Below are 22,783 nucleotides of genomic sequence, written 5' to 3'. Positions count from 1 at the left end.
GATCCTGTTGTATTGACTTTGTAAATCTATTTTGATAAGTTATATAATTGAATATGGTAACATATCATTTATCTCAAGTGCGAGACAGACTGAGATAAATAGATCCGGACTGTTTTCTATATCTTGTATATCAACATGATTTTCACTTTCACTAGTGCAGTTATACAGTGGAAGTATAGCCATGTTTTAACAAAAAACAAACAACGTAACTTCAAACTTTGTCATTCATTTTACATATAAACCGTCATCAAAGAATGATTCATATGGTATAATATGAATAGTGGAAGTGTTGTTTTTCTTTTTGACTTTTTTAATCACATCATAGCATTATTTCTACATAGTAAATATACGAACTGCTTGTATTAACTTTGATGTGCTTAATTTACTGCAAGTGATCAAAACAATGATAAAGACGATTTTTAAAGATTATTGCTAAATCAATGTGTGCTTTGGTAACAGCATCTCTTATCAGAAAGGTAAACAATTTTGTAATTTCACAAATACTTGATATAGGTACTGTAAAGTTGGACAGTTCAGCTTTTAAACTGTTCGAGGTATTCGAATATTTTCATGATGTGCTTATATAGTTAAATACGTTACATATAGCTTTTTCATATATTGTTTGCGGGCAGCTATATTCGCGGAGTTCACATAGAGGCGAGCGAATAAAAAAATCTTCACCTCTAATTATTTCAATATTACGAATCATATATAAATCGTTATTTTTTTATATTCGAATCAAATGAAGTCAGCAGATTTTGTTTACAAATACAGATGTAAAAGTCAATACACAAGTACGATAGTCAGAAGGTTAATGTTTACCTCCACTGTTGTCGTCTTCACTTTAATAAATAAATATCATTTCCATGAGGGATACTGTTATGGACATACATGTAACAAGAGTGCTTCACGGTGTTATGCAACATTAATATTGTTCTTGACAGAGCCAACATCAATATATGCTGCGAGTCAGTTAATGAAATAGCCGTTCATATTTTTATATACATAGGTTGTTCACTATACCAAAACTTTATATTTTATACGTGTAGTAGGCGAAGAGCGACAACCCATGGTTTGACTTCACGCTGTTGAAATTTTTATGTGGTCTAACTTACTGATTAGGTTATCAATTGTCTTCAGTGGGATAATTCTTCAGAGACTCGTAATGATGCCTTGCGTTACACATTATGTGATTTTTCTGTAACAAGACTCGACACACCCTAGAGTATTATACCATATACCTAATTGATTATTATAGATATATATTTTACAAACCGTAAAAATATAACGTCATAGCCTATAAATCACTGTAAGGAATATTATGATCTCAAGGAATCGCCATTATCCTGATTATGTACAAAACTATGATAAAAATGTAAATTGGAAACGTCTCAATTTTAGTGAATTATACTAAGACAAAGTTGCCTCAGAGATGAACCAACATCACTCCACTCTCTGATATGTTGTGTCATCATAAACATATGGAGAACATCTATTGGAATTTGTATACTTTAACAGATAATTTATATAATATATTGTTTATTTTCGATAAAGAAGCATATAACTCTGTAGTACATTTGCCTTTTTATAAAGATTATACATTCTATTCAACATTAAATACTATCAAAGCGATTTTTTATTTGTTTGTTTTTTCGGTTTGTTCTTTTTAGTATCTTCATTTGGAAACATCACTTTCTAATTTAACATGTTATCCCGCTGTTTCAGCCTTGATGAGAACCTGGGGTCCGGGAAAGAGTTCAATAGTTCTATCCCTTCGTTTGACTCATCATTCGTGATGCTCAAATAATAAGACACATATCTAGAGGTCTTAACTTAAATAAATTGATGCCTTTAAACGTACCAGTGGATGCCAAACTATGAAGTATATATTTTTTATCTTCAAGGCTGAAACAGCGGGACAACATGGTAATCTGATTGATATCCAGTGACTTTGCCCGTACAATATCTTGCATAGGTCACTTGTGTAATATACAAATGGGTTTTCATTTCGACGTTGAGATTCTCCGAAATGTCTGTTGTTGTAGTAATGTGATAAAAAGTACATTTGTGTATCTTAAAGTGTTCATTTTAAGTGAGACCTTATAAAATTCGTCTCGCAATTTAGACTCCTTTCATGAAAGCTTATATGAACTGAACATTAATTTACGACCACATATATATGTAACGATATCGACCACATCCGCGATAATCCTGACGCCGATAATCCGGAAGTAGGGAACAAAGCTAATTAATAACTTAGTTAACGGAATTCGACAGACGAACGTGTTCGGTTTAACCTCAACAAGCATACGAAGGTATGTTGTGATGACAAAAATACAAAATTAAAACGACAAAGAATTGATATATCTTTTCAAAGCGAAATGATACATTATTTAAATCATCTGGAATCCTAAGAACAAGCAATGGTAAACAAAGGATCCAAATGGTTACTGTTACCTAGCAACGACAAACGAAAGAGGGAATAGGAAGAAACAAACATTGCAAACTATAGACACACAGGTAGTGCCACCAAGCCAGGTCACAGCCAAATGGAATGGAATATGGAAGTAGTTCCAACTGCTCACAGCAAACAGAGGTTAACGTATTAATTATGGTCACCTGGTAACAAACTGAGTAGTAATAAGTACAAGGAAATGCTATAAGTCTATGTAACCATACTATAAGAGATATATTATCAAGACGAGAGAATACCAATTACGCTATTATTCAGGCTTCGTCACTGAAACACCAACTGGTGTGATGTATTGGTTTGTATGTAAATGTATGACACACGGACGAAATCATAAATTGGTTTATTGGTAATGAATAACCATTAACTGATAACCAATTCTAGTCTTTTATCCATATCACCATTTAATATCTGATTGCAAATATAGCACCTGATGTAACTGGTACATACGGAACTCCTAATGTAAATATTGCACAATTACAACATTGCAAAGTTTATCTTCCTTATCATTAAATGGACAATTAAACTGAATGTATCCATTGGTAAATACTATTACCTGCAGTTCATGTAAACCAGAGAAGATGATGACACTTCGATCTGGTATTACACCATGTGGATGACCTTTACACTGGAACTAATGCCTTACTACATGAAGACAGTCACGCTTGTCTGCTATCATGCACGCGATTATAATCCGTTCCTAATGGAACTTGGCTCAGATCAACACATACTATTGGTCTGATGTAGAACGCCTCCATCTAGTCATTCCGGCAGTATTTTCCATGGGATTTTCCCACTATGGTTTCAAACAGATCAGATCGGGAGTACAAAGTGTGTCATTAGCAATTCCCACGGTACACAATTACGCAGGCGTCAGCAGGGATGTATTACTTATAGAACACAACAAAGGCTCGTAATAGGTGATACTGCTGAAGCATAAGTGTAAATGTTTATTAGTCGATCGTTTTATCAAAGTGATTATCTAGCAATTTACAATGCGTTCTGATGAAACATTTTCAATTTTACCCTCACGTGCCAAACATGGTCTTGCAATATCCTTAATGCTTAAGTCATCACTAAATATAGACTACCCCTAATGGAATCCATGATGGTAGGCAGCAACAATGATTACTGTTGCAAATTAATAACTAAACATTACAAATAGACGGGGCGAGGTTATTGGGTAAATGGAGGAGAGGACATACTGAATTGTATATAACAAAAGCGACAAAACCACATGTTAGTTGAACGTTGGGTTAATATAAGAATAAATAAATATATTTCATAATTATGTACATAGTATTGAATACCAACATATATATAGTAATACAACCATAATACGTATGTACAAAGTTAAAATAACTTAACTAAACAGAAAAAGGTACAGATTTGTTTTTTTCCGCAGTTAATTGAACCACGTGCGCGCTTCTGAAAAACAACTGCTCCTTGTTATGATATCAAGACATTAGGCCGAATACAGTTCTCATTGTAACGTCAAACGGGAATTTTTTTAGAAAACGTCATTTTCTCAAATTAGAAGTATAATTTATGTTTTTCATTTGGCGGATAAAACTCGTTCAACTTCTTGATTAATCAAAAATGACTTTTAATCCCCGGTTGCAAACAAAGCAGCGGTTGTCATGTTAGAGGTGTTCCGACTCTTGATAATAGCGAGAGGTTCCGATATGCACTTCCAAAACTCAAAATTAGGATTGGCAATATGCTTATATTACAATATCCGTTGTATTATTTCTAATTAAACTTTCTTGATTCACTGGCGTGATTTGTTTCCTCTTTAGGAAAGCAATAATGCAAGAGCGTTGAGAATAATCAGCCATGCTCATAGCGAATTACGTCGAAATGAATTTTATATTGTGTAGAAAAAAATCATACGAGCCAACGGATAAAGGACAACGAATGTGGTTTTGGTTTCAATAGGAACCAAAGAAAGAATTATGAATGTTTCAGCTTGTCACAAATCATTTAAAGCACATAGAAGTCAGACATCTCATTCGTTGTATCCATAATACATTTGACTATTTAGCACTCGACAAGCGTCGTTCTCTCCAACGGAAATCTTTCAATAGAATAGCAATGCAAGGTTTTATTAATCCTTTTCATTTAAGTTATCCAGCAAACTGCCTATATTATGATTCTAAATGATATCTTGCGATTTCGGTTTTTATTTTTTACTATGATCGCAAACATTTTATCGCTTTTACTTAAAATAGCGAAGAAAATTACCGGTTATACGGTATATACAGGGTGTCCAAAAAATGTCTCGAGTTTGACGCTTTATATATTTCGCTAATTTTGCGATTTGTTCAGAAAATTAATAACTTTCAGTTAAAGAATGGGCGTGAGGTGTCCCCCCTTCTTTGCGATGACATGATGAATTCTGTCCCTGAAATTCCTCACCACCTCACAATTCTGTAAACCTGCTTCCTGGAGATGGACAGCATACCTGGGTGATAGTTTCATAAAATCTAATATAGTAAAGTAGGGGATTTTCAGACCGCATTGTTTTTAATAACTTCAGCCTAAATTTGCATGGTGCTTGAAAGTCATCAAAATGTGACATCATCGATGACACCCTGTATGTTATGGTTATGTGATAACATTGAATTAATATTAAACTTGAAATAGTTGTTCTGTGATCGATGTATTGAATTTCCATTTCTCGATAGCTCTGATAAACATGTATTTGCAATTCAATGTTAGCGATATATCTTAAATCGTTATTATGTGTAACTCCATTACAGATAGCAATCATCTAACAGGAAGTTCCGACCAGTAATCACCATAGCATCCATCATCTAATAACAGGTACAATTAACTGAGGCGGCCAACATGCTACAGAAAATACTTAGTTTCGTGTTCACATGCTTGTATACACTGGCCGCGTTAATTGAACTCGTAATTAAATGATTGGTATTATGGTCATAATGTACGGATTTTTATTATTCTAAATTGACATTGAAACATAAAAATCTAGCTCTACTTGAAATTGAATCAATTTTCGACGCTTTTCAAATTAGCAAATTACAATTACTCGCGAAAAAATATTCAAATGAACGCACGAATACATGTACGATGGTTCACATTATACAACTAACACCGAAATAAAAGTACCATCTACACTGTAAGCCGTAAAGCGGAAGTTGATAACAGAGCATACTGGACTGCTTAATTACTGTCAATAGTATTACGTTGCAGTGTTAAAGTTGTATGTTCTGTGACTTGTATTTCTTGGCAAAGAAAAAGCATTTAAGGCATCTAAAATATTTTTCTCCGCTTCTCTAAGTTTTAAACTTTCCATAAACTTTTTTTAATCTGACTTTTGTAAAATTCGCATTCGCAAAGTTATTTTTAACGTGTACACGTTTAAAATAGCTCGGTTTGATATTTCATGCGACATTTACCACTATATCAATAGTATATTGATGGTTTTATGGATCTGAACAATCATATATAAGCATCTATATTCACACATTGTATGTATTACTTTTAGGACAATTTGTGATTTAAGATGAAAATTACAAAAAAAAAAATACAACTTTAAGCATTTAAAAGTGGCAGATTGGAAGTCATAAAGTAATGACTTTAACATGTAGATACAAATGGATACATATGTCTTACATATGATAGGCTAATGTTCATTGCTGACTTAGCCATCCTATTGTTTATTTCACAAAAGATCTGAATAAGTATGTACGAATGACACAGGTGAGGAATATTATTCGAGTCGAAAAACTGTATCATATCACTCATCATATTATTAAACATGTATTTTCTACCATTGTATTATTGCCACGTTCAATTGTTAGAAACACGAAAGCATTAATAAGTACAGTTATGACTCTATAATCGATAAGTTATACCTGGGTCAACAATTGTTTCCCACAAATGTAAATATCGTAAAGAAGGATAAATCTCGCGAGAATCAAAGAACATTTGGTATGACTATATCAAATCAGCCACCATTTAGTACATACTAAGCATAGTGATAATGCTAGATGCTGTGTACGAATTGTCAACACTAAACTACTTTTCTACAAATATTACACCATATTTAAATGAGTGGAGAAAATACAAAATAGTTGGTGTATTGCATAATGTACTAACCACGGCGTGTTAACTTGTGGTCTGCTGTTGTCATTTGAGATAACTTACCATCCGGTACCTCTCCATCCGAGTCACAACAAACATCTGAGGAAGACGACCCTTACCTCTGACACATACATTACGTATGACAAGACAAACATAACTAACAAATATACATGTATCTGCATGTAACCCTGCATGTCGATATTATAATTACTTAAGCACACAACAACTGGTTATTTATCGATACGCAACAAGCTGCTAAAACAACAAAAACATGACTGTTCTGAGGAAAAAAGAGGGCATTTAATTTTTTAGCATCTTTATTCAAAATACGAAGCAAAATACGTTATGTATATTTTTGTTATGTATATTTGTGTGTCTTACAAATGTCACCTTTCAGATCCACTTTGGATTGATTCTTTATTCTTTCGTCTTACCACAGAAGATGTTTCTCTTTCTACTGTCTTTTTACAACAATAAACAACGGACGAGAATAATTTTCTGCACTGTGAGCGAAAGTTAGTATTAAGAAAACTATATACAAAAGGGTTAGCTGTGTTAGATATTAAATATGTCCTGCTTAATAACTTCATCATGACCTCCTCGCGTGGGCTCAAGGACGAATGATAGTCTGGCGTCACTGCCCGGAAGATGTTGATAATTATCCCTGGGAGATAGCTCACAATGAAAACCATACTAACTGAGAAAAATATCAGTGTTGTACGACTCAGTTTGATTTGGGATGGTGTCTCTGCGATACTCGCCAGTCTCTTAGATTTCTTGAACATTTCTGTAGTAGCATTGGAAGCAGACTCCTCGTCGCTAGTACTACTGCGATTGACCTTGAACTTCCTGGTCGCTGCCGGCGATTTTGGAGTTGACATGTGATCAGATATAACTGTATCACGGCGATGCTTGATTTCTATCCACAGTCTAATATAAAACCCGATCATACACGAAAACGCTGTGATGAATATGATTATCAGCGTGGTGAAGTATACCCTTTGGAATGGTCCACCCTTATAGTCTTCACCAATTGAACAGTCGTAACCACGCAGACCTTCGACAGGTGTCTCTGAGCACGTGATGCCAAACAACACCAGTGAAGGAGTAGCAAATAACAGAGCTAGAATTCCAGCAATGACACACATCAGCTTGATACGAGACAACGGCAGAATCCTCAATGGTTTACATATCTTAAAGTACCTATCAAACGCTATGAGCACCAAAATGATAGCTGAACCATACACAGTTACAGACTCAGAAAATCTGAAAATTTTACAGATAGGGCCACTGTAAAACATATATGGATTGCTTAGGTCCAGTATCTCAACTGGCATGGCGATCACACAACTCATAAGGTCAAATATGGCCATGGTACCGATAAAGAGATTGGCTGACCGTCGCTTCAGCCTCCAGTTGTAGACGTAGATGACCAGTATGTTGCCTACAGTACCTATAACCATGAGTACAGCCACAGATATAATGACCGGCAGGTACAAGGCTGCCTTCTCGTCGTTTAGGTTGCTGAGTAGTGACCATTCATAGGACTCGTTTCTATCTACCGTGTGGTTGACAGGTCCACACCACAGGTGGTCCTCTGAGCTGGAAGGAAATAAAATATAATGCCATCATAGTATACATTGACATTAAACACTATTTAAGTTATATGTACCATAATTGGACAATACAATTTGACATGTTAGTTGTATTCAATAGATTATTGAAGATAATAAATTTTGATGAATTAAGCTGTGAGAACCATTCTAGGGCACAGACAAAACATACATTTTGCAGCATAAAAGTTCCAGGTTTTTTTTGTGTTACATATACATGTATGTTGATAGGGAAACACATCTACAGTAGGTACATGCCAATTACTTAATATTGTGATTCGCAAAATGTTGATGAATTGAAAAATATCAGCTCTTTGTGATTTGTCGGTTTGAAAGTTATATCAGATATAACGTTACGTATCCCTTTCTCACACGAAACACTATTCACATTATTTAGAAAGAGGTAATTAATTTAACGTAATGGATAAGAAGGGAGTTAGATTATCTAGAGAAGATCATTGACTAAAGTAAAGACAGACAAATGGATTAAAACGATAATATAGGTTTTTAAATGGTGAGGGGATTTTCACGGATGAAGCTTCAGAAATAGGTAGAAAAAAACAATTGTACCTATCATAGAAATATATAAAATTGCGGTGAGTTATATATAATATAGCATAATCATGATTGACACCAATAATTATAAAGTTAATGAGCAGTTCAATTGCTTATATTTCGATTAACAAACACGTGTACCTTCTAGAGTTAATGTGCTAATAACTCCATGAAATATATTTATTTATAATAGCGCCTACTTACCTTGACATCGTAACGTGATGACTAGCATACAGCCCCGTCCTAGCCTTGTTGAACCATCTACTTAAATGTTCACTTATCAGAAGACTTGGCGATTTAAACAACTCACAAAAAGCTCCTCTTACATCTGACGACTAGAGCGTGTTTGCTTACGTCCACTATCCTCTGTGTTACTAAAATGAAAAGACAAGGCCAGAGTTCATATCACACTGACCACGGGTAGAGACTGAAACTTCCGGCACAGGATGTGTAAAACACTTCCAATATTGTGAAACAAATACACTGTTGCTCTATCGGAAAACTAATTGTTAGGCTAAGCGTTTCCCACGTATGACAGGCGTGTTGCTGTGTGCAAATCAGCAACTGATGGTGATGAATTGAGCAGGAGGTTGTCTAGGTAATGGACTTTATTGAGACGTTATTAGTGCGTTACAGTGAATTGATTGGTTGGGCCATACGTGTTAATGTTGTTACGACATTCACTTCATTCATGCTACTGCATCATATCTGCTTCAATCTAGATATATGACTATAAACGGAAAAATAAAATGTCTTATCATATAGGTATAAACTGAACAAGTAACATTGAGATAGCAGATAACAAACAATGTAACTAAAGTTTGAGGAAAAAGAAATCTATGTTTAACGACATTTTTGTTATAATAAAGTTCTAGAACATCCCCCGTTTAAACTGAGTAACCGTGTTTAATTGATACTCAATCAACAATTTATGTTTCATAAAATCTATCGACTTCCAACTTAAAATGAACATTTTCCAAACTATTAACGTTAACACAAATTTGTTTTCTCATTGCATACCCGAGTATTAAACTCAAACTTCTCGGTGAGATACCTAGAGTTCTAGACAACGCAAAGAGGTTTCTGTCTTCTTCACTACTTGGTGGCACGTTCTGGGTTCTGATCACCACGATATCCTGTTCTCTACTCATTAACGTAACTTTACGATGGCTATTTAAAACAAACACAATTTAATTTTAATTCCCTGGCTATTTTAGAATTTAACATAAAGGGGAAAACGATCTTCAATTTCAGCCTTTACAGCGTCGATCTTACAATTAAACCGACACTAATGTACTACGCATAGTGACTCCTGCTATTTGTAACTTCCTATTTCTGGACAGTAACACCCCTGCATTTCTAAACCATAGCTTTTACAAGCAGAGTATGATTTTCCAATTAAGTGATATTTGTCTGTACGACTGTCAGGTGGGGTGAAGAACGCCATAGGTCTTCGAGGTACGTACCTGCAGATTGATGAAAACCTGTCCTGTGATGCCTCCCTTAAAATGAAAAAGGGGTCTACATTATGGATTTATTCTGATATGAGTCTTTTACAGCATAGTTCAGTGATACATAACTATAACATAGCGATATGATGACATGCTGATGATGGTGACGGAAGATGAAGATATTAATAAGGATGGTGAAGATGATTTTATGAAGATAAATTTATGATGAAGATAGTGTAATATTTTTTAACATGATGATGATGATGATGATACGATGAAGACATGTATGATGATGATGATGATGATGATGATGATGATACGATGAATATAGTGTGATATTTTCTAAAATGATGATGATACCATGAAGACATGTTTGGTAATGATGATGATGATGATAATGATGATACGATAAAGATGATGATGATGATGATGATGATGATGATGATAATGATGATGATGATGATGATGATACGATGAATATATGTATGATGATGATGATGATGATGATGATGATGATAATGATGCTGATGCTGATGATGATGATGATGATGATGATGATGATGATACGATAAAGATGTTTATGATTATGGTGATTGATGACGATGATGATGGTGAGGATGATATGATGATGATAAAGATATGACGTTTATGTTGAAGATATGATGGTTATAATGATGGTAATTTTTTTTAAATATGATTATGATTATGATAACGATGATACGATGACAATGTTTATCATACACATAGTTGGGCAGATAAGTGATCGACAACAAACACCAAGATATACATGCAGTCAGTGATTATTGATAATGTCATATGATCACACTCATCCAAATGCTACTTTTGATACCATTAACAATATACTGTGACACAATTTGTTGCATTTTTTTTAATTAGATAAACAGACAATTCTACAATTGCACCAATTAAGAAATTATTCTATGCCATTCAATTTCAACAAATTTTATTTCATACAATAAATTTGAAAAGGGTTCAAACAACAGGCTAGGCCTGAACTATACCATATAGTATGAATAACCGTTTCTATGTTATATGTGGAAATGGTATATGAACAGTCTTTCTCAAGAAAGTAGAAGTGGTTCTATTTTCTACGTTCTATTCTGATACGATGTGAAGATTTTATTGATATGCTAATATGTGTTATTTCTCCAAATACTTCCTTATTAGGCGGCATACTCCAAATCCAATGCCATCACCAATTTGCGTGCATGTACAGCTAGTCGATTGATATACTTGGCATGTATTAACTCGTGTGACTAGTGATATATCCAATTAACACAAATCACTTTATTCAAAATTATAAAACACCATAGGAAAAAACCCACAGGATAGGGAAATAGCACAGTTGAACATGTATACACACACTAAAATGTAACAAAACAAATGTTATGGAAATCCAGGCCATTTTTGCGGAGACTTCAGTTTGTGTTTTAAGACCTACACCATTTTGACGTCAATTATATTCAAATAAATATTTGTGTTTAAAAAAAAAATTTGTGTAGATGTTTTTCCTTTTTTGCGATATTCAATCGCACACGAAATTGATTTAATATTTTTTTATTCGGGGATCGATAATTAAAGCAATTAAGCGATATGCTGTGTGCACGTACCTCTCAGTGTACAAAGGTCATGTGTTATATTGTGCATACCAAGCGTGAGAAAACACAGAAGAACAATACAACGACCGTCATCCCTATTACTGTACACAATCCACAAAACACTTAAACACATGGTGCTATTTTAGGGCAATATCTGGGAGACGTAGTGACGGACACTATTGTTCTTCACATAAAACTGTGTTATTAGTAAATGTCTTGTGTGGTTTGAAGGCGGCTTGTGCTACATTACTTTTTCATTTGTGGTAAAGTATAACATTTTAGAGCATGTAGTTTATGGAATTAATCGTGGGGTTTTGCTAAGGAATTCTGTCAAGTTTGTGGCATTTTGTGTATAATAAGGTTTCAGTTAATTTATAGCTGAATGAGTGCAATGTTGGTGTCGTTTCAGAATAAACGTTGGATTTCATAAAAGTGCGAAACCATAAATAATATACAAAACAATAATTAATATAAAAACATAATTAATATACAGGTTTTCTTTTTTCAAATCAATATTAAATGTTCGTTAAGAAAACATCTATTTCATTTGTTACAATTTTATGTTTTTATTGTTGGTGGTTGGAGATTATTGTATTATTATATGTATTCGTACCATAAACGTGACTGATATTTATCAACATATATATTTGTCTTTCTTCTGAATTTGCAATTGATAACATTTTAATTTGTGAAATGATATCTATTCTACAACTATAAATGAATAATATGGGTATATATGTAATGAACAATACGGAACAAATAAAAAGTGTCTATTCTTAGCATTTATAGCAAAATCGGTTGTACTCTCCATAAGTCCATACTAAAACCAGTCAAGTGTGTAGGCTATTGAGATATACAAACACCGGAAGTACTCGTGTGTTGGTGATTATAGTCGTTTGAACTAAGGAGATAATATTCGGTGTTATTGACAGCGAGAATCGTCCTATCTCAAAAGTCGTGACTAGTTAGTGTTTATACAACGGTAGACCGCGTCGCATCTCCATTCTAATCTATACAAAATATATTTACATTATCTTAATAAGACGGTGATTCTGAGAAAACCATTTTGGTTCAAGGTTAATTGTGAAGTGTATTTACATAATTTTCTTAATTTTCACATCTATGACGTCATTGGCTTATGTTGTTTATTTTGATAAATTACAGTCACTATATTATTCATGTATCGAAAACATCATCTTTGATAGGACTAATACCAGTTCTCATTACTATTCCGATTGTTCTAACCCTTGTCAGATGTATTAAAATTATCAATGAACAATCATCATTTATATGCAGAAGGCATATATAATGGCTGATTATATATTTGCTTCAATTTACATATATTCGCTGAGGAACAAATTAATGTGTAATCGAATCGTTGATCTTATACACTCATTTTCATGTGTTACTTACTTCCGGTCACCTCTGGTCAAGAACAACTTGACCGATTTACTCTGATTGGCCACACTGAGATCGTACATTGTGAGGGATCGATGTACGTGTGTAGGTGACTCGATATGAAGATTAAAGAGACGTTATATAGTTGGTTTAGTATAATCAGTTTGTTTAATGTTGTGTTTCATTCACAATTATAAATGATGATAATTTTGATAACGAATTCAGATTATTTTGTCCAAATTCTTTCCTGTAATATGAATCTTCTTAATAAGTTCCTACATTTCTTCTACGAGACTAATATGTCCGGTCAGGGGGTACTTATATAAATCGTCATATATTTGCAATCGTAAAAGCGTTAAACATCTGATATACTTACTTTTTTGATTATTTACTTTCATTGGCTGTAAAGGTAACATTTGGGTTTATTTGTTGGTGACTTTATTACAATGCTTTGTGTAACTTTAATTCAGCGCTTTGCTGGTGTCTTATTAAAAGTATGTTTTTAAACGCGAATGATTGGTTTCAAGGATCTCGACTTTGCCTTCTCAATTTAGAGATGTTTACAAAGTTTTGATCCGCTTATGTAAACAAATACTGTTGTACACAGAAAGAATGCATGTATTCTCTGAATAAGTTTACATGGTTTGATTTGCGTTAAAAACATAAAGGGTTTAGTTTACACGATTTCGTAATGTTTGTGTAAAAAGTCGATTTCTTGTTTTTAAATTGAATCAAATCGTATCAATATTCCATTCTACACATAAAATGGTACATCGTACATAATGTAGTAGATTATTATAGGTTTTATGCTAACAAGTTCACAAAATTGATGACATATACCTCGAGTTGAATATAGGACATAACGTATGTACGTAATATATGATAACAAGTTAAGATAATAATTATCTATGGATCACTGTAAATAATACATCAAGTGCATCAATATTGTATGACAGCTGTCCTATGGCCGCTGATACAGGACACTCTAACAATCCGAGAGGAGTCACTGTCATTACAGTAATACTGATGAAATGGTCTATAATGTTTCAGAACACAACTTCATTGTTTCCTGCTCAAATCGATAGTCAGCTCATCCCTTCAACACAAAGTGGAAACATTTATCAATAGCGTTTTGTACAAGATATCTACATTATCGTCACGTGATCTTCCTTTACGATGAGAGTGCTTTTTAGTCCATATTGTGATGTTTTTTATTTTTTCTATTTTTTTTAATTTTTTTTTTATTTTGCAATTTTCACCGATCATATTCAAACACTTTAGATCATACATGTCTAGCTATCAAATACCAACATCTAATCTTTATCAATATTTTTTTCTTTTTTATATTTTTGTAATTGATAATTCATAAGACGCATCAATATTCGATTGCATGTTCTTTATTTGTAAAGCACTATCATCTAATACCTATCGTTACAGGATATAAAGATATATGTAAATGCAAAACAAAATCTATTTATACATTATGATATGCATGTTTCACAATATGATACAGGTAAATGCCTTTATCCTTACGCAATTAGTTCTGTCTACATATTGCTATATACTGCCAGGGATAGAATGGGAATCTCGTGGACAGAAGATAGAGATGCAAGTAACGGAATTTGCTATAATAAAGTATAAACGTTTTAAAATGTTATCGTATCTTTATTCTGATGTATTTTCCAATGTAAACAGGGGAAATATTTTTCAAGTTGAATGGTTATGTACAATTATGCTATACATATTTTGAAATGTCAAACATTCTATACCATCCAACGTATGTTAGCTTTAGAAAAAACGTTTTCTGACATGGAATGTTTAGTTATTGTATCGAATGTTACATTGTTGATATTATTTTCAAAGAGCAGAACAAGAAAGGCCATGATGGCAAAATACGATTTAATGGGATAGACAGTTCTTGCAAATAGCATCCAGTATATAAAGTGATCATTATTAATTTTTTTTAAAATTTTTTTTTTGCTATTTTGTAAAAAAACTTTTTTTACAACAGCTATTTTATGATTTGTCAGAACAATATTTACTACGGGTTATTAGATGATCTTAGATATTTATACAAATGGATGCTACTATAGCACATTGTGTTACTTCAGTTGGTTCATTTCAAAGTCATGTGTAGGATTGCTCTTTGAATCAGACCGGGAACCATTTACTTTGCGAAATGATCCCCTGAACGAACTTGTACGCCGATGGAAGGATCCTTTACAACTGGCGATGGTCGATGTGATGAGTTTCGAGCAATGTGTACGGAAATTTACATTGAGAAAGCTGTAGATTACAGGGTTTATGACATTATTAATGTAGTAAGACCGAGCGAACAGTTTCAGAATCAGTTGTTTCTCTTCGGAAAGCGTGTCCGTCGACCCTTTTTGACGGGATACAAGCACCTGTACCACCATTGTGGGCAGATAGCTCAGAACAAACGCTGCTGTAACTGCGATAAATATCTTTGTCGTTCTGGAGACTTTTACTTGTGATAACGCCTCAGATATGCTTCCTAATCTTGACTTTCGTGAAGACGTAGACAGAGATCTCTTGAAAGATCTTTTATTGTTTGTAAAGACACTCGACTCATCATCGCTAGCACTTGAGAGATATCTGGGTCTTTTAACAATGTACTGTCCGCCTACTGGATGTTCATTGCTCGGTTGACTAGTTGATCCCGGCTTTTCGCCAATGATAATGTCTTTTCTGCGTCTGATTTCATACCAAATACGAATGTAAAATCCAGCAAGAAGCATGAACGACACACCAAAGAGGAGAGGGATAAAATACTTATAAAAGATGTCACGAAACATACTGTCCTTGTATTCTTCTGATACTGAGCAGTCATGTCCAAACAGTCCTGTCACGTGCGTCGGTGCTCTGGTGATTCCAAACAGGATTAAAGCTGGCACTGACAAGATAGTGGCCAATATCCCCGCAATAGCGCACATAATCTTGATCTTCAATGCACTGACAATTCTTAGAGGTCTGCAAATTTTGACGTAGCGATCAAATGCTATCTCGATCAAGATTATGACTGACCCGAATGTGGTAACGTTCTGTGAGTATCGGAAGAGCTTACAAGCTACAACACTGTAGAAAGTGTAATGGAACCGAACGTCATAGATGTCGATGGGCATACAGATCAGGCTTGACAAAAGGTCAAACGATGCCATGGAAACGATGAAATGATTAGAAGACCGACTCTTATATTTAAAAGAATAGACATAAATAACCAACATATTGCCAATGATTCCAACTATCATTAAAAATCCAACAAATATGATAACAGGTAGATAGAGAAGAGCTTTCTCGTCGTTCAATTTTTCCAGAAGTCCGGGTGGAAATGGTGTGGTGGTCATGATTCTGATCGGCATCCGAGTCTCTGGTGTAGTTGTCCACATACCACTTCCGGAAGACGATGATCCATTAAATTGGGTGCTCCGCATCTCATTATCTGATGACGTCATTGCGAACATACTTGTAGAAACTGTTGAAAGATAAAAGAAGTACCATCATCAGAATTGTTAACGACATAACAGTGTTGATAAAAAAAAAAATTAAATGGGGTCACATCTTTTCGCTCAATCTTTTTTTTCTGGTGTGTAAATGGTTAATTTTGCATTTCGACAGCATATGAGGAAAGACAAATTTAATTAAGTTGTGTGCATAAGTTTTATAACCTGTTACTACATGTTTATCTTCGGGTACATATTAACATACAAAACGTACGCGTGTTTGATGGAATGCGCCAAGTATGACAATAGGCTGTAACTCAATGCAAACATCGCTAAAACAAAGTAATCTATAGATTGCAAACGGCAAAAAGTCATGTGTTTATTGTATATTTTTAAAATTGCAAAAAATTCCAGTACCTCTTTTAATGGAGAAAGAAAAGATTGAGACAATTAGTCCTTGTTAACATACCTGTCCATCCAGTAGTGGAGAGCATGGATGTATCTGTTGACGGGTTTTCCATTTCTATTATTATAACTCCTTCGTCGTTGCTACAAAAAATGTCCAGTATGTTCAATAACTAATGTCGGTTAAATAATTAAATGTTGTAATTTTCTAGTTCTACAAAACATAAGTTAAAGAGGTAGTGTAATGTGGAAGCAAACCTTAAATAAAATCATTGATTAACCATAAAAAATACTATAACACGAAGCAAAAAATTTTCCGGTGCGTCATTTCACATATAAAAGGCGTAAAAGTAATCTCCGTTCAAAAACATACCTTTAGAATTTTCAACTTTAGGGAATTCCCCTTTTTACCGGAAGTGACGTACTGTGAGCAACAGATTACGTCTGTGTTGTGATAACACGATGGCTTCGTGCTCGATGCGTATCGCATTATAACTCATCGCCTCTTTATATTTGAATTTATCTTTTTACGTACGTATACAGTTTTTTGTATTCCTAAGCTGAAGTTTTTTTCCTGTAAATGTGATAAAAATGGCAAGTTTTCGGCACAAAGGATGACGGTGCATTGTTGCAGCAGGCTGCAGCGGTATCAGGACATCTCGCACTTGGAGACCTCGGTACTTGGGTTTTTTTCACCTCGACATTTTCCCGATATCTCGGCACTTGTCGGTATCTTTGTCGGTATAATGATATAAAGATACATCATTGGCCTAATCTTTAATGCCTCAACTATAAATCCTTGTTATATGAAATACTGCAGTAGATTCTACTCCTTTTATAATTTACAGAATACGAACATAAATTGTAAAAATTAAGATTGATTATAATTTTCGACACTTGTTTATACATGTACAAGAATAGTTCTCTTTTCTTTTAAAAATCTAACCAACGATGAAGATCTAAATCTTATGTCATAAAGTAAAACACACGTGTTCCATGGTACAATAAGAATGTACATTGTAGTTCAGACTTCCGAATGTGTCAATTTACGATATATTTATACATATAAATATTCATTAACAACCTTAATGCATATTATCATTTTTCTTTCAAGTCGGTTAATTATAAGCTCTGCAGTTATCTTTCATATCATACAATAATTAGTTTACGGCAAATTAAATCCTTAAAAGTATCTGTCAGTGATTAATGGTAAAAGATACATGGAATGTAAATTATGCTGTCGACAGACTTTTGAAGCGTGTAGTAACTTACTAAATATCGACTTAATCCCGATCTTAAGTACTAGTTAATCGGTAAGAGAATGAAATATGCTTCAATTTCTTGATTTCAGCATTTTTGAAGATGACCTCTGACAAGTGGTATTTTTTCTCTATCAAAAACAAGAGAAGACGACTTTACACTTAGTATTACAAAAGTTACTTGCTTTACATCATTACCACCATTGAAAAGTTTGAGCTTCTAATTTTACTTCAAGATAAAGATATAAAAAAAATAATTGCATCCCGAAAAAATCTGTGGCACTATGTCCTATATGCAATGAAGTACTGAATACGTATGCACCAAATCAAATTAATTTATCATTTGTGTTAATTAGATACATGTATATACATACGCGATTAAACACCAATTATAGTTCAAATGGTGAGTATCGTTTATACTCTGTCGGCGGTGGAGCATCTTGAATAAATTGGCTGTAATTTATTTTTCTGATATTCACAACTGGAATATTTGCAATATATTGATCATCGTATCGCTATAAGTCTATTTATTTATAACAACCTGTCATTTGACACGAACACATGCATTTTTATGTAATAAATCTTGTACCGAAGTACATGTATATGTTGGCTTATTTTTTTTTTTTTTTGCGGGAGGTCGCCGTAGATCTAGAGGCCCCGCCCCACCCATAGCATTGGCTACAAGACTCGATGTTCACGTGTCAGTCAATTATATACCAACTGATTGACGAGGTGTGTTCCATTGGTTACTGAATCATTTATTTCTGCAACCAAACCGAAGCATATGATATGAAATGTGTCGCTATACAGAAATCTTCAAGTATATGTTGCAAAAAACTTTAATTTACGTTCCGGGATTTGTATTTTGCATAACCAGAATAAAATACCTATCACTGTAAAATCTACTAAATTTGATGTATACGCCGTAAACTCCCTATGAACGGAGTAAATAGTGAACAGCTAACTTTAATTTGATTGCTGTAAAATCTTGCGATATTGGAAATTAAAGCTCAGATATGTCAATGTCTGAGGCACGTTCATGTCTTCTCAGTAACAACTTACAAATGTACCTAGCTTCAGTTAACATTTTATGCAGAGAGAACGTAGTAAACTTTCTTGTACATATATGTTTGTGGTTAAAATAACTGAAAAGTTACGTGTATTTGGCCTATGACATTGTCGAAATCAATTCTTTACATTTGCAAATTGCAATTAATTGTAAAATCAGATTTCCTGGTATTGTATAATTTTTTTAATATATTTCATGCCTTTTGACATATTTTTAGTTGATTGTCACAGTTTCGTTATTTAACCAAATTTAATTAAATTCCGTATGATCGTAGATAAAAATTTGCAGATTCCATAATAATGGTATGATTTTCCGTGGTCTATTTAATTTATATTTTAATGTTACATGCATTTTTATCGCCAGCGGAACATGATATTGACGTCAATTTTTTTGTTAAGCACTAACACAGAATTTATGGAAAATTCGTTGAAAAACGAACGTGAAATTCGACTGAAAATTAGTCAAAATGCATTAAATATCATATATAAGAAAAGTATCAATAATATACTAAAACGAACATTCTTAAAAGTGTGCAATATAGCGATTCCCCCTAATAAAAAGCTATTCCTTCGTTCGCGGTACCGCCAGGTGGTCGCTCTCACTGCCTTGAATGTTGCTCATATGACGTCACAATGCTTCGAAGCCAAACCGGAAGTTGCGTTGATTGTTTTTCAAACAGGTGCAAATGGGCAAATTTCGATCTTAAATATCTCGGAGATTTCTGGATCGTTTTTCATAATTATTTTTTTGTTTTTGTTGGATTAAAATTTTCTTTCTGAATAAAGGAAGGAACATTTCCATTACACTACCTCTTTAAGGTATAAAAATATCAAGTACATATATATACTGTAAAACAGTGTCTAACGAATGTGTAACAACGATTTAACTTCGCGAGCTAGATCAGAGCCGTGTGGGTGCACTTTACCTGTATTACAACACCTTAGCGATGATTAATTTTAGAGGTTTCTTATGAATCGGAAATTATGTGATAATTTACAGCAGGCGAAAGTATATAAGTTCACAGTATTTATTCCCATGGAATACAACAACCTTTTGGCCACCGTTCCCCTGGTTGGTATAAGTAGATTTGATATGATTCATTGTTTCGATTAGTGAAATGAAATACTTCCTTAAGCCAAGACATAGGTAAAGTCACCATCTGGTGTAGATAAAATCTCATTTCAATTTAGGCAGAAAGGCATATACTGCAATTAAGAAAAATATCAATATTACTAATTAGTGGGATATCATTTCAAAGAGAAACATATCACTCTTATATTCGATATATACTGTAGTACATTGTGTAGAATAGTACGTAAACATGACAATGTAGCATGGAATGTTAGGATCGAATGTTGTTTATTAAAAATAATCAAAAACAAAGTATTATCCCTCTATGGTTTTATTTTTTTATATTTTTTTTTCTCGGAATAGTTTTAAATTTTAATATCGACATGAGATAGTACATGCACGTGTTCATTTCCCTTACCATGATGCAATATGAGAAAATCGAGATCAGATTTGAGATAGGCAAATGCGATTTAATGCCCCAAATGAAACATATAAAAAGAGTTGCGTTTGAAATGATAAAAAGAAATGTCCTGTTACTGAGAAAAATATGGAGGGACAGTATATAAAGATATAGTGGTCGGGAATTTGTCCTAGATATTTTATCCATTCAGATCAATTGTAAAATGCCCCGAAAAACCCCAATTAATTGTGCCTTTCAGCAACAATGTTTCGTATTTTATTTTCCATGCCAAATTACGAAGTACGGTATCTATATATGCACTTCTAGTGTGTCTTTTAAACTTTCTTTATTTTACATTGACTGGAAACAAGTTATACATGTACATCTTATACAAATCACTTTACGGCCCTGATGTAAGCGCGCGAGGGCTCTTAGAGTGGGAGAAAACCGGAGTGCCCGGAAAAAACCCACGTGATCGGCAGGTGATCCCTAATCTTTTGACGTTTGTGTATTTTAGGTTGTTGTATACGCACGGACATGATGTCATTAATATTGCTGTTATAAATAAGAGGCAGAATCTGCGATAATTGTTACGAGATAATCATAAGGAATAACATAAAAATGCACGTCAAAGCGCTTCATTAATTAACTGGTATGTCAATCTGACACAACCGCCTTGTAAGAAGAAATGCGTATTTGCATGATATTTATTTGTGTTGCGAAAAGAACAAAACCGCGGAAAGAGTTCAATGTAAGAAAAATTGTGGGCAATTGAGAGGTAGCGAAAATAAATCGACGTGGGAAAGTCGTTGGACATGAAAATGCAAAATTAAGTGCCCACGAAAAATAAGTTGTTTTACAGTTCGTACCGATAGGATGATAAATAAATATATATATAAAGACTGTTATCCAGCATAGGCCATAAAAATAATATATGTAATGGTTCAACAGAAGTATCTTCACTAGACCTGCAATAAATAGGTGATGGATATTGATACCGGTCATTTATAGAGTAACGCGAAACGTTAAATACGATGTGCTGTTCTGTTCAGCCGTGCATGCGCACGTTTGTGTTTATATTTTATTACTCTTTTGTCTGTCTGATAGCTGTTTATAAGCATACGTTGACAACAAAGGCATACTGTAAGTTAAATTGCTGAATAAATAGACGAGTACGTTATAGGTAAGCCATACTTATGTTCTAAGAAAGATACATTATATCATGGGAGACGTCCGTTGTATTGCTGACGTGGTTGTTATGTAAATAACTTCATGGACAAAGGATTGAATATGATAATGAATTATTTCTCGAAAATATACAAAAAAGGTATTTGTAAAATTTCAATCCCAAATTGATGCAGATTATTATTTTATCACTCTGTTTACGTACCTGTTAAAATGTGGTCAATTGATCCTCCAAGATTCAGTGAATTGAAGTTTATTCTGAGCAGTGTGACCTGATACAGCTGTTGGACTGTTGATAATTTCCTTGACAGACTTACGTTAATATGTATAGTATTAAGGGGTAAGTACTAGAGGACTTCCGGTGTACACAGCGTGGTGGATACACCGTATCAACATCACAATTTAATGAGAAATTATCAAAATATTACAAAAAAGTGTATGTTTATGTACATAGTTCACGGAACAAGTATACTGAAGGGAAGTTCGCTGTTAACCTCTTATACACGGTACCAGTGATAATCAAACCTTTTTATTGGTACCATATTTTCAAATCAGTTTGGTATCTATATTAATTTAGAAATAATATAAATTTTTCAAGTCAAGATTCACTATAATTTTGTAATTAAGATGACAGTGTTGTATAAAAGCATGTTATTCAGTAAAGCCAAAGTAATATCGTGTGACCTTGATCTTTTTTTCCATTTGTTACAAAGGTTA

General features: G+C 33.7%; 2 protein-coding genes across 3 annotated transcripts; both read right to left on the bottom strand.

Annotated features, from left to right (window-relative positions):
• Positions 1-6,899: 6,899 nt before the first annotated feature.
• LOC138304884 (prolactin-releasing peptide receptor-like) lies at positions 6,900-9,464 on the bottom strand. The gene is made up of 2 exons (XM_069245239.1): positions 8,953-9,464; positions 6,900-8,182 (listed from the first exon to the last, which is right to left on the bottom strand). Exons 1-2 carry the CDS (start codon positions 8,958-8,960, stop codon positions 6,967-6,969), a joined length of 1,224 nt encoding a protein of 407 aa, XP_069101340.1. The 5' UTR covers positions 8,961-9,464; the 3' UTR covers positions 6,900-6,966.
• Positions 9,465-11,483: 2,019 nt separating this feature from the next.
• LOC138304881 (growth hormone secretagogue receptor type 1-like) lies at positions 11,484-22,408 on the bottom strand. Of its 2 annotated transcripts, XM_069245238.1 has the most exons (4): positions 22,272-22,380; positions 20,461-20,615; positions 17,147-17,226; positions 11,484-16,709 (listed from the first exon to the last, which is right to left on the bottom strand). In XM_069245238.1, the coding sequence occupies exons 3-4, from the start codon at positions 17,196-17,198 to the stop codon at positions 15,319-15,321; spliced, it is 1,443 nt and encodes a 480-aa protein (XP_069101339.1). In that variant the 5' UTR covers positions 17,199-17,226; positions 20,461-20,615; positions 22,272-22,380; the 3' UTR covers positions 11,484-15,318. The 2 variants fall into 2 exon arrangements, with proteins under 2 accessions (XP_069101339.1, XP_069101338.1); XM_069245237.1 differs by lacking the exon at positions 20,461-20,615 and having other exon boundaries at positions 22,272-22,408.
• Between the last annotated feature and the right edge of the window lie 375 nt (positions 22,409-22,783).

This window comes from Argopecten irradians, chromosome 12 (genome assembly GCF_041381155.1).
Source record: "Argopecten irradians isolate NY chromosome 12, Ai_NY, whole genome shotgun sequence".
Taxonomy (NCBI): domain Eukaryota; kingdom Metazoa; phylum Mollusca; class Bivalvia; order Pectinida; family Pectinidae; genus Argopecten; species Argopecten irradians.
Note: the sequence above shows the minus strand (reverse complement) of the source record. Positions and strands in the feature narration are given on the sequence as shown.

What these genes read in the sequence shown, in the direction of transcription:
- LOC138304881 (XM_069245237.1), bottom strand. Translation starts at nt 17,198, where the DNA reads ATGGAAAACCCGTCAACAGATACATCCATGCTCTCCACTACTGGATGG. An exon ending in CTCCACTACTGGATGGACAG is followed by an intron (nt 16,710 to 17,146) that starts GTATGTTAACAA and finishes ATCTTTCAACAG; the next exon opens with TTTCTACAAGTATGTTCGCA.